The following is a 13,326-nucleotide window of genomic DNA, read 5'->3' on the forward strand; positions in this document are numbered from 1 at the left end:
CCAACGGTCACGTGACAAATATTCACTGAAAATCTGTTTACAAAAAGTGGAGAGGAGAGGACAGGAGAGGCTGTTTACACAGAGCAGAGAGGAGAGGACAGGAGAGGCTTCAGTATGTACAATATGTGGAGAAAACTGTTTTTGGTGATTTTACATTTTTGGGGGGGGGGATTTTGTCTTGATATTTTTGGGTCTTTTTTTTTGGGTCTTAATGCATTTTTTGGGTAATTTTGTGATTATTTGGTCACTTTAAAAAAAACCCATTTGTGACACTTTTCCCGATTTCTGTCATTCTAACTGTTATTCTGCACAAAGACATGTTTAAGTTGTTCTGATTGTGCTTATTCCATAGAGCTGCAGGACTTATAGATTTATAGGGATTTTACAAATTGCAGTGAAACTCAAAGACACAGAGAGGAGAATGTAGAAAGAGTAAAAAACAACAGCAAAAGCCCTGAAACAGCTTGTTGGGGTTGAAATGGTTACATTTCGGCAGAGTTCAGACAAACGGATGCATTAATGTGAATTATGGACATATATATGAATTAGGAATACGTAACGTAAAAAACGTCGACGCCACGTTTCCCTGGTTTCTATTGGTCGCTGCAGAGTTAATTGGTTAGAGGAGCCAGCTGAAGACTATTTAGAGATTGAGATGGAGGAAGTTTGGCGGCATGCTCACAACACACGGAGGATGGACTCGGGCCGCGGTGGAAGTATCTGCCGGTAAGCGACATTAGTTGAAATATAAAGCCGCAAAAGAGGAGTAATGGTTTAAAAAGTAACGTTAGTGCTGCTTTCAAACACTGCCGTGCTGCATTCAAGAGCGGCCGTTGGTGCAGGAGGAAGAACAGTTTGACGATTAAACAAAGTTATTTTCCTAGTAAAATTATACAAATATGCATGATTTTTGATGCCGAGTGCTGCTGTGGAGAGCGATGTAAATAAATAAGCGGACAGGTGTGTTAGACGTTTAAATATCAGAAACTTGTGTAAAGCTAACGACAGGCTGTCTGTCTCTTGTTTAACGTTAGCAACACATTCAACGTGAACCTCAACTTTTGATTTGTATAGCTTAATACACATTCTGGACATGGCCCGCTGGTATACGATGTTTGGTTTGGTTGCAAAAGATGGGAGCTGTTGGGAGCTGTTCCGACAGCACGTAAAGCTGTTTAGGTAACATAGTTTTAGCATGGTGCCTCTAAAGCTAACTAGCTAAATCTACTTTAAAGATTGCGATTAGGAAATATTAGCAGCTTTTCTCGTATGATTTGATTCAAACGTCTCCTAACTGTTATGTTGAATATAAATGTTGTTTTTCAAATGGCCGTGTTGCCAGGTCGGTCTTGGCTTCCTAAATGTTACTGCTGGTTCAACAAACCGTGGCCCTTAAGCCCCGCCCCCACCGGAGGGGAACCAATCATCTCTCTCCATTTATTTTGTATCGACAGAGCGCGCACAAGCCCCGCCCCTACACGTGGGGGGGAACCAGTCACCTCTCATTTACTAATAGTGGGGCAGATAACCAGAAGGATTGTGCAGCTGTTATTTTATGATAAAAGCATCAAATTTGGTATGCTTGTAGCCAATGGCATATAGAACAAAATTAGATGTGGAGGCACGACAAATTTTTAATATGGTGGCCATTTTTCAAGATGGCCGCCAGTGATGACAGTTTTTAGATTAAGTTCCACATTAACAATGGATAATAGGTGATAGAAACATGAAATTTGGTACAATTATAGCCAGAGAAATGGGGAACATGTAGAGGGATCAAGACTTCTCCATTTTTTTTTTTTTTTTTTTTGAAAAATGGCCACCATAAAAATATGTAAAATTACCACAGATATATAAAATTCATCGTACCTCCACATCTAATTTTGTTCTATGTCTTTGCCTAAAAGTGTACCAAATTTGACGCTTTTATGATAAAATGCATTGTGCATTTTATGATAAAAGCGTCAAATTTATATAATTTCTAGCTAAGCTGTTAAGTAAAAATTCCAAAATATTACAGATTTAAGAAAATGTATAAAATAAAAAAATATAAAAATTAAAAAAAAAATACTTAGGAAAACTATTATTGCACAAGTAGGCAGTATTGACATTCCTTACATATGTTTTTGTGCAGTCCTGAAGTAAGTCTTGCAGCTGCTTCTGAAGTTTTTGCTTCACACAAAATTGGCATTATATTCGTGTTTTGAGTCAACCTTTCAACTGGTTGTATGTTCTCAGTACTGTTTTTGTCCCGAGGTCTGTTCAGTGTGTGTGTTTACTGGAGTCCCCATGTGAAAATCACCCACCTACACCTTATAGATTTATATATTGCAGTGAAATACAAGGACACAGAGGAGAATGTAAAAAGCAAAAAAATGCCCTGAAACAGCTCGTTGGAGTAGCAGACTATAAGTTCTGCAGCTCTATGGAATCAGCACAGTCATGGCTAGAAGTGTGCCAGGTGTGATTTTGCAGAATATTAGTTATGCTATAAACATAAGTCACACTACAATTTAAATATTTTTCTGTTTCCAGCCTCTCCTGTCCTCTCTGCTCTGTGTAAACGGCCTGTCCTCTCCTCTCTGCTCTGTGTAAACAGATTCTCAGTGAATATTTGTCACATGACCGTTGGTCTCAGCAGAATCAATCATGTCTTCAGTGTCTCTCAAAATGTTTTTAAAAGGATCTGGTTAGTGCAAATGCTTTATTTTAAATGAAACATGTAGAGTAAAGGGATTCTGACACATATCAACATTTAACACAAGTTTTGGTCACTTTTTATAACTGAACCCTTTGTAACCTCGATCTGTTCAAGGAGTTGTGAAAAGTTGAAATTTTGAAGATGATGCCATTTTTAATTTCCTTTTTATGATAAACCATTTATTTTTGTGTCTTAAGTGAACTTGCATCTCAGTCCCACGTGGCATTCAGAGGGTTAACCTCCTAAATTTGTGTGCAAGACAGTTTTCTTGACTCTAGAGACCGATCTCCCCACTGTCACTGAACAGATTTTTACCATTTCAACCTGCATTTGAACCTCCACAGCCTGTCTCCTCACTCTTTCAGGAGCACCTGGCCTCTTCTCTAAAAGGGTGCTTCTTCTGATGCTGCATGGTAGAAATTCACTCTGTCTTTTCCTTCCAGACGTTTCTTAAATGGCTCTTGCCAGTTTGGTCCAAGGTGTAATTATCGTCATGAATGGCCAGTTATTCCGTCAGCCCAAATATGTCGCTACTTTCAGAAAGGTGGATGCTGGTATGGTGACCAATGCAGGTAAGCTGTTTATCTTTCAATCCTCGCCTCAGTTATATGGGACTTAATGACAGGAGTTGATCTGCACACAGATTTCTTTACCTCCTTTGATGCTGTCCACCCTCAGGTATCTCCACGTCCTTCAGCCTGAGGTTGCTGCAGGTCGAAGAGGTTCAGTGCCGACAGTTTCCTCCTCCAGAGTGGTGTATACTCCACCTATCAGGAGAGGGTCAGAGCCGGTCCTGCTGCAGGCCGAGCTGACGTCCAGGCAGCTCATTAATGTCTCTCATCCTCACCACAGCACCAGACACCTCTCACCACATATTGCTGAGGAGCAACCACAAGGTATGGGATGTTTAAAGGGACAGTTTGGAGCTTTTGCAGTGAGGTACCGACCCTCCGTCAGTGTTACTGCAAGAGAAGCGCTGCACGCTGCAGGCAGGGGAACCAGACCTGAACAAAGTCCCACCCTAAAACTGTTCTACCTGTTTGTGTGTATGCTATATTAGCCATATGTCAAACAGTGGTGGACTAAGTCACTAAGTACCTTTTTACTTGAGTACTATTTTAAGGGACTTGAGCATTTCCCTTTTTATATTACTTTATACATAACTTTATACATTTTGAGGCAAATATTGTACTTTTTTGCTGCTTTTGACAGTTTTAGTTGCCTTTTTTCTAGTTGAGATTTTACATGAAAACATGATGCATTTAATTTTTTTAATGAGCCATGCACTGCTTGCATAAATGAATCAATAATTATCCAATAATATATTTAGAATCTATTGAAGTTCTGGTTATGAAAATGGCCCCACCTAGACTGTTTAAGTACATTTTGATGCTGATACTTCAGTATGTTTGAATGCAGGGCTTTTACTGTAGTGGAGTTGTTCCGCAGGGTGTGATTAGTGCTTTTACTACAGTATAGTATCTGAATACTTTTTCCACCACTGGTCATTAATGCACTACTTTTTCTCAACTGGAGAACTTCCATGTTCCTACACATAAGCGCTGCAGATCGTCTGTTTTGGTCCGACTGGAACAGAGCCAGGTCCCACCGCTGGCAGCAGCTCTCTGTCTGCAGGCAGTTTACAGATCGCAGCTCTGCTTGCTGTCGGGTTCTAGGATCCACTGCCTCTCTTTCATCCAGTTAGAACTGTATATTCCACTTCATAAAGATTTCATTTCGTCTCCATATTGATATTGACACCGTCGCTGTCATAGTCACTTTTTAAAAAAAAATTCTAACCATGATCTGCGGCAGCGTGCGGAACATGTACGGTTGAGGAAAAAGTCGTGCTGCATGAGACTGCTGTGGATGGCAACAGAAATCGTTAATATATTAGGGTTGTCATGATACCAAAATTTTCAACTCGATACCGATGCTCAGGAAAATATTCGATACTCGATACCACCAGAATAAAAACAAAGACTCCAGAATTTAACATATTTTTATTAACAAGAAAAATGCAATATGTAAAAAATAACAGAACCACAGGTTAAATATTTATAATAAAACAGTTGTGCAAAAAGGAACTGCAACTATGATAACAAGCTTCAGGTCTGAGGTAGTGCAAAATAGTAAATAAATACAATAGCAATTAGAACAATATTCTGAGGTTGTATGCTGGGCACAATATTAGGGAAGCTTCATTTAAAAAAAGGGGTAGAGTCGGCTGTGTGTTTGGTTGCAGGTCGACTTTTCTCCTTCATTCTGGGACTTCAAGAGAAAATTACACTTTTCAGTCACCAACATTTATGTGAACTTAATTAACTCTATGCTTATGTATACTGACACTGTCAATTAACGTAATATGGGCATACTACGTGCCTTATTTATTGATTTACGTTGCTTATAATCATTAACGTGATGTCGGCCTTTAATTGCTAGCTGCGGCTAATGGCTAATAATAACACCGGCAATAGGTAAGTTTGAAACGAAAGACACTAACCTGTCGAAATTCACTTTAAAGGCCAGAGTGTCGGACCTTAAGATGTTTCGCCAAGTTTGAAGTACTGCTTGTGCATGTCACGGTGAGGGGGAGGGACCTGCTGCTGTGTGTGCGCAGGCAGAGGGAGAAGGATGCAGCGTCGGCAGCTCGTCGCCGGGAGGGGGGGGGGATCGATACTTATGAGTATGTAAATAAAAATGATGTATGTAGATAAAATGAGTATCGTATTCGGATAAGTTTTAGTATCGATACTCAAAAAAAGTGTCGATACTAAAACGTTGTATCCGGATACGATACTTTTGACAACCCTAATATTAATATAATATCTGCAGTCTGGTGCCTGCCTGCAGAGCGTCTAGTGCAGGAACAAGCCGAGGGTCAAAACAACTAAATGATCGTCCAATAGGTGACACTAATTCTCCCCTGTTTTCTTTCCATTTGGTTCAGTTGGAATAAATCTTTTTTTATTAAGCTATTAAATTCAACATGCATTCATCTCATGCATTCAGGACTCCTTTTTATGACCATTACAATTGTGCGTGTAAGCCTGGAATCATTAGGCACAAAGGTAATATTTATTTCTTTAACTTATTTAAAGTGTTATTTGAATTGTTTGCACTGGCCTTTCAGAGCACATCTTGTCCTCTCTAAACGGAGGGTGTGTTTGCTCGATCTCCATGTTGACAGTCTTTCTTTCAGATTCTGCTGCTCCGCTTACAGCTCACTCACAATCTGTTCAGAGCTCAGAAGTTGTTCAAGCATGTTCATCTAATGGAGGAAACCAACAGGTTGGCTTCATTTTACTGACTTATCTTCTTTATGGCATAAACCAAAACAGTCCAGATTCTTGTGCTAACTACAGTGTATGTGTGTGTCCAGGAGACGTCTCCCAGGGAGTGGACGGAGGCTGGTGCTGCAGCTGCAGCCTCGGGCCCCCAGGGGAGTCCTGAGGAAACGAAGGCCTTCCTCCAGAGTAAAGACCTGACCTGTGGCATCTGCATGGACAAGGTGTACGAGAAGAATACTCCAAGAAACAAGACTTTTGGAATCTTGCCCAACTGCAATCACTGCTTCTGTTTACAATGCATCATGACCTGGAGGAAGACCAAAGACCTGGGGCCGGACGTGGTCAAGTAGGTCACTGTTCTCATGTCTCGTACAGGTTCAGCTTTGTGTTTCACTGCTTTGAAAGCTGCTCTCATTGACTGTTCCTCTTCAGGCGCTGCCCGCAGTGCAGAGTGAGGTCGGCCTTTTATGTGCCCCACAAACTCTGGGTCGAAGGTCAAGAGAAGGAAACCCTAATCGCCGACTTCAAAAGGAATTTCAGGTACTTCAGTGATTCAGTTTGAGTGACTCGTGTCCTGCCACTGTTCAAATAATAATAAAACTAGAGTCTGGCAGCAAACGCTGACTGCAAATAACAGTAAATTAAGTTTTATGGATAATTTGTTTAAAATACAGATTATGTACATTCAATAGTGGTTATTCTATTAAAAGCAATCAAAAATCAAATCAATCAAAATTACTTTATACATCCCCGAAGGAAATTCAGTTGGTCTGGTAGAACCTCTTGAAGAATGAGACGGCCTCATGGCTGTAGGAGCGAAGGGTCTTTTGAATCCCTCCGTCCTGCAACGGGGAGAGAGAGGAGGCGTCCACTGCTGTTTATTATATATATATAATATAAAAAATTATTTATTTTTATATATATATATATATATATATATATAATTTTTTTTCACCTACATCTGAACTAATTATTGATAAAAAAATAGATTTTTAAATTCTGTTGTCATACCACCATGTTTTAGATGAAAAAAAGAATATGAATTATTTTCAATATACTACTTGCAAAATAAAATGTATAATTATTGCAGCCTAAAATGTGCTACTATAATATTTGTTTGGTAAATTTTGCTGGCAGACTTTAAATTTTTTTTTAATTTTTAGTTTGACTGTAGAAAAGCAAAGTTGCCTTAATATGTATGATTTAAATTTTTTAGCTGGAACTCATTCAGTCATTTAACATTCAAGATCATTGAACAATTTAATACTGTCAAACAACTATAATATCCCATTATATTTTACAAATTTAACCTTCCTGCTGCTAAAGTAATTTAACTTTTTATTTCATATAATGTTTGCACTTAGTAGAGAAAGGAGAACTCAATGCAGTGAATTTCTGGAAAATGTAAGAAAAAACCATGTAAAATAAGAGGGTAAAATTCTCAGAAATAACTTTATTAGAATTTAAATTGTGCAGGGTACAGTTGTATTCGAGGCTTCTCTCCCGTTCTTCATACTGGACATGATGCTCCAGCTTCACTTTAAACCTCTGAACTCAAAGTGTTATATTCGGAGCGTTTACTCTTTAGGTTTAGAGGAAAAAATGGTGGCAAATATGTTGGTAACACGTGAACTAATTGCTCCACTCTGAATCTCCCTCACTATGCATAACTCAGAAGGATTATTGAGGTGTAAAGGTGATGTTACTGGGGACTTCCACCAGCCGCGGAACGGCAACGTAGCGAGCCAGCCGTATACACGCGAGATAACACGCGATAATCCTGAACATACGGGAGACCGCGAGATCCCGTGATAAACTGTGTATAAAGTAAACGACAACAAACAAACAGCTTATGCTGGGCTTACACCAAACGATTTTCAGTCCCAGACTAAAAACCGAAGTCTTTAGTAAATCTAGGAGTTTTACTGGAGTCACATTGCTCCCGTCATCTCCATCGTTAATTGTAAGGTAGTAATCTGCTCTGTTTCATATCAGTCTTTTCCTAGTCTTGGGTTTGCGATCATATCAAACGTGTTTGATATTATCTCAAGTCTCAGTGACGTAACACGATCAACAACCAATAGATGAGTTGGGGAAAGGTCCCCGGTTCCAGACCGGCCAGTAAAATGACTCCGACAGGAAAAAGTAACATCACAGTAATGCTAGTAAGCTCAGTCCTAAATAAAAATATAGTGATGTCATATATTTACGGCCACAAGCCGGATTTTGGGGGCGCTGACTTTTTCTTAGTGAGAGAAAAGTAAGGAGACCCAGTTAAAATGTCTAAATGAATAAATAAAGCCCTATACATAAGTAATGAATAATCAATGTATGATTAACTAAATGAAAGCTGAAAAAGCTGATCAATATAACTATTCAATTAGACACATTATAATTAAATTGGGCATAAATGTATATCATGAATTTATTTCTAAATTTTCCTTTTATTTATCTATTTTTACTGTAAAATGGTCAACTTTTCATTTCAGAAAAACAGCCCTTTATCAGCTTTGTGAGGTGGCATTTTGTGGTGTCTTCTCCTTAGAGCATGATGAGGAAAAAAATTGCATGGTAGGTAAAAAATGCTAAAATAATCTAGTTGTAGTCTTGTAAATAGTGACCCTGAAAGATTCAGTCTTTGTAGAATCTCAGTCTGAGACTAGGCTGTGACTAAAAACTCTAAACACTTGTCTTTAGATGTGAGCAGGTGTGAGCTGATAGTCTTCCATGAGTCTTTTTGAAGTCTTCTGGTGTATAGGTGGCATTTCTTTGCTTCTCCGATGCTGAAGATCTGTTAATCTGACCATCTATCCTTATAGAAACAATGTGTTATGTCATAAATGATTGTATGCTGTTCCACTTAAACAATCCGTATCTCCTCGTCCATGTCGCCGATCCTCTGAGATCCTTTGATGGATTGCTGATCTGGTGCCTCTGTCATAACATAATGATGTGAAGTAGTTTTAGGCTGCATGAACTGCGTATTGGGTTTTTATATTGAAAGGGTGCGGAAGTGTATTACATTTTTTTTTGTGTCGGATTTCCTGTCTGGTGCAATCTGCTCTTGAGATTTACAAGGTTTAGCAGCGGCTCGCGGAGAAAATAGAAGTGCTACAAAACGCTGGCAGAGCGGAGAGCTGCGGCTGGGACGCTGCTGAACCGTTCCACGATGTGCCCGGTGGAAATGCTCTCATTGATTAGAGTGGCAGCGACTGCGGTGCAGCCGTTACGCGCCCGGTGAAAATAAGGCTTTAGTGACTTGTAGATGGATTTTACAGGTACATTTAAGAAATAAAAAAAAAATTAGAATATCATGAAAAAGTTCAATTTTTTTTAGATGTATCTGTACCAGGTGGAACTGTGAGTTATGAACACTGAAGGTGTAATTAACTTTAATTGAATGAGGATGCACAGTATTTAGTGTGAAATCTTGAGCCGATGTTTGATAAATGACCTCTTGTGTGTCGTCTGGTCACTGCAGTAGGAAGAGATGCAATTACTACACGCGCTACAGATGCTGCCCCTTCAAGAGCGAGTGCCTCTACTGGCATGACAAGGAGCCCTATCGCGGCTTGTTCCCTGTGAGTATAACCATATAAACATCTCCAGCGCTGCCTTGCTCCAGCTGACCTGTTGTGTGTTGCTCCTCAGTATTACACAGAGGAAGAGGATGAAATCTGCAGACCTCTGTTTGACGCCTTCATCGCCCTGGCGTTCTTCAATGAAAGTAGCGACGACGACGATGACTACGACGACTTGTGGCTTCCCATGTGACCGGTCTGAGGAATGTGCTTTTTGAGCTTTTTCATTCTTTCAGTGCCTGAAACCACTGAACGGGGTCTGTTTTGGCCCCAGAAGAACACACTGTGTTTGGACCCTTCCGTCAGTATTGAAACCTCTTCTTCTCGAGCTGGGCTGCGAGCCATGCACCACGGACGGCCCAGCTCGTTGGTTTCTCATCAGTCAGACTGCAGCTGGTGGTTTTACGGGCTAGCACTCGTTCAACCGGAGAGACTCTGACCGGTGGATCACCTGTTGGCACTCCCAGGTGTGATGCATCTTTAATCTGTGGCCTCCAGTCTGGATTTATTTCACTCTGTGGCCACAGAGCTTCAAACATGTTGCAGATTGTTACTTTCCCTGGTTAACAGAGCGATCCAGTATGACTTCTCTCCGCCCAGTTTGCACCATTTTTGATATTTTAAAGTTTGTGCATGGTTAGTTTTAATTGTCTATAGATAAAAAGTACGTGCCTCTTGCTGGCGACGCCTGCCTGCCTCAGGTGATCGTCATGAGACCCTTTTTCTTCCAGTTCTGGCAAGAATATAAAATGTTAGGATTTTATTTCCTTTTAAACAAGTTGTACTTGTACACAGAAAATAAAACATTGCTTCACACTTTGTCTCACTGAAAAGGTTTCTTGTGCTTTTGTCATTTAAAGGTTTCTGGTTAATAAGATTAACCCTCTGAAATGTATGTTAAGTCATCGCCAGAAGTAAACTTTATCGTAGAAAGGAAGCTATAAATATGGTTCCAAAAGTTTTTATTAGAAATATCACAATTGCTTCGTTTTGGTTACTTTGAGGACATAGGCTGTGGAAGTTTAAAATGGTACAACAGGGTTGCTGAGAACCGTTCTCGGCAACAACAAAAAAAGGATAAATTACTTAGATTGTACTTGGAATCAATTTTTATTTTTGGCTCTCAAAATATGAGAAGTTGTTTAACAATAAACCCACAAACATGATGATGGAAAACACGAACTGTTTATTTTTGGGGTCATGGCCTAATAAGTTTGGGAACCCTTGGCACACAAAGCAAACAGAAAATCCAGAAAACAGAAACAGACTAGGGATGCTCCGATCAGGATTTTGGGTTCCGATCACCGATCCGGTTTTACTGAAATCAGTATCTGCCGATCCGATATTTCCAATCACCGATCACAGCGTCGTAAACAGTAATTCAAGCATTTTAATTATTGTGTAACAAGTATTAAAATAGATGAGAAAGTATTATGAATTGACAACAATCCGTTTTATTGCAGGGAACTTGCAACACTCCACTCTAGCTATTACTCTCTTAGAGAGACAACTTCAAGCTTACATAGACTGTATAATCATAAAATCAAATACTTTTCATAAGTGCAACATTGCATTCTTTAAAGCAGGAGTCTCAAACTCAAATTACCTGGGGGCCGCTGGAGACAGTATCTGGCTGGGCCGCATCAGGTATTCCACAAAAAAAACTTTGCTAAAAAAAATCCAAACTTCTCAAATGCCATTACTAAGTTATTTACCTTCAATTGCTTCATCTGAACATGAACTGTCCTGAACATGAATGTATTATTAAAGAACATGAACGGAGTGTGCTCCCAGATGTATATGTATGTTCTCACAGAACGGATATACAGAAAGGCAACATGAGACATATTTTTATAATGATAAATACATATATGTTAATGTTGTGTTGTTATAATATAAATATTACTAATATAACGAATGATTAAATGTTTTATATATAAATGATTTAATGTGCAAACTTCCCGAGGGTGCTATTGAACTTCCCTGCTCTGCCCTGTTCGGGACGTCGTCGAACGTCACCGGAAAGACCCGAGTAGTCCCGAATGAACGACGAACAGTTCCGGAGGAAAAGTTACCAGTTAAGTGCGCCGCTCCTCGTTGGTTACGGCAGAGTCAAACTGAACCTAATCATAACTGCCTGTTATCACTTAGTGGTCGTTGTGTGTGAGTACATGTAATGTACATTTTTATGGATCCGGACCGGTCGCCATGTTGTGATGCATGATCCCGCACACAGAGTTTTATTTTTGTGAGACCTCACCACAGCAGGTCCTGTACCTTGTTCATGTGTGAACCAATTAAAGAGGATTAAAAAACTCTATGGAGTAGCTGCATTTTTTCTAACAGAAAATTAAGGCCAGACTGTCTACGCCAGCATACAAAATATAGTTTACAAACAACACTGCAGATAAACTGTCCAGTAGCATTTGCCTTTCATTTTGCGCTCAATATTTATGTCTTTCATGATGACATGAAAATCATGACATTTGTAGATTGCAGAAAGTACCGGCGCCTAAAGGAGCGCACTAACATTAAACTTTCATCAAATCTATCTATGTGTGCTGGTAGATTTTTTTTTTTTTTTTTTTTGCCGGACATTCTAGCCCGGGCGCTACAGATTTCAGGCCGGGCGAGGCTCTCATCTCTCTCCGCTGGGTGGCGCTGTGGAGCAGACTGACAAACATTACTCGCGAAGAAGAAGTGTGACTAAATGTGGCGGGTCTGTGCAACAGGTCCGGACCAGAGACCCAGACCCGGACTATGGACGCCCGTGTGTTCCTGGGTCGGTTTGAGGGGCGGTCGAGGCTCCTTGTCCGGTCTCTGCTGTACGGAGCCTCCGGCGCCAGCAGAGCTCTGCGGGTCTACCGTCGGCAGCAGCGAGCCGGACCGGACGCCCTGCCGGACCTCCTGGAGACCCTGACCCGGGACCAGGTCGGCTGTCCGGGATCTGCAGCCCCGCTGACGGTGTGAGTAGAAACACTCATCAGTTTATTCAGAGAGAAGACTTTTTGTGAAGTTATATTTTGAGCGTGTTCACGAGAGAAACACCGACATTAATACACACAAACATGAAGTGGGCTTCGTTCAAAATACAGTCACGGAAAAAATTATTAGACTACTTTTGTTTTCTTCAATTTCTTGTTCATTTTAATACGTTATACATTTTAATATTACATTTTAGAATGACTACTTAAGTTCACTTTCATAAATCAAAGTTTTTGTTTTTTATTATTTATTTGTGCTCATGCAGGTTATTTTTTTTTAGCTATCGACATGAGCATTTATATTTCAAGATCTCAGTGGAATGTAACTAAGTACATTTTATGTAATTTCATATTTCTACTCCACTGCATCTAACCGACAGCTTTACTTACTTTCCAGGTCAGATTTAACATAAAAACATGATTAATTTAAAGTGATTAGACTTTTGTTCTCCCAATAACGATCACGATAAACAATAGTATCATTGTATCGATGTTGTCTTAGTTTTATAACGATATTAGAGCATAGTATGTTCATCCTTTTCAACAGCAATGCATTTTTAAATCTCGAGAATATTAAACATAAAACATTACAATGAGATAATCATTATGTATTGTATTATTTTATTATTAAAATAACATATACACAGCTGGAACGGCTGCTTTGGAAATATAGGTGTTTTTTTTTTGACAATTTGATGAGCGAGTTTTAGATGATTTAGATATTACATTTTCCTATTCAGATTAAAAAATTGATGGTCGTTTGATTTTGT

At 39.6% G+C, this 13,326-nt stretch overlaps 2 protein-coding genes across 5 annotated transcripts in view; both read left to right on the forward strand.

The window, feature by feature from the left end:
* Positions 1-603: 603 nt before the first annotated feature.
* mkrn4 (makorin, ring finger protein, 4) lies at positions 604-10,100 on the forward strand. Of its 3 annotated transcripts, XR_009394348.1 has the most exons (9): positions 604-726; positions 3,145-3,273; positions 3,380-3,597; positions 5,892-5,992; positions 6,084-6,337; positions 6,424-6,531; positions 8,481-8,562; positions 9,473-9,572; positions 9,643-9,754. XR_009394348.1 is itself a non-coding variant. In XM_059332414.1 (8 exons), exons 1-8 carry the CDS (start codon positions 656-658, stop codon positions 9,763-9,765), a joined length of 1,104 nt encoding a protein of 367 aa, XP_059188397.1. In that variant the 5' UTR covers positions 604-655; the 3' UTR covers positions 9,766-10,100. The 3 variants fall into 3 exon arrangements, 2 of the variants coding, with proteins under 2 accessions (XP_059188397.1, XP_059188398.1); XM_059332414.1 differs by lacking the exon at positions 8,481-8,562 and having other exon boundaries at positions 9,643-10,100; XM_059332415.1 differs by lacking the exon at positions 8,481-8,562 and having other exon boundaries at positions 5,904-5,992; positions 9,643-10,100.
* A 2,173-nt stretch (positions 10,101-12,273) lies between these two features.
* Positions 12,274-13,326, forward strand: part of fance (FA complementation group E) — a 44,870-nt gene continuing 43,817 nt past the window's right edge. For both annotated transcript variants that reach the window (XM_059332553.1, XM_059332552.1), the window contains exon 1: positions 12,274-12,538. In XM_059332553.1, coding sequence (XP_059188536.1) covers positions 12,333-12,538 — 206 coding nt within the window. In that variant the 5' untranslated portion in view covers positions 12,274-12,332. The remainder of the gene's footprint in view (positions 12,539-13,326) is intronic.

The sequence above is a fragment of the Centropristis striata genome, chromosome 5 (genome assembly GCF_030273125.1).
Source record: "Centropristis striata isolate RG_2023a ecotype Rhode Island chromosome 5, C.striata_1.0, whole genome shotgun sequence".
NCBI classification, from domain to species: Eukaryota; Metazoa; Chordata; class Actinopteri; order Perciformes; family Serranidae; genus Centropristis; species Centropristis striata.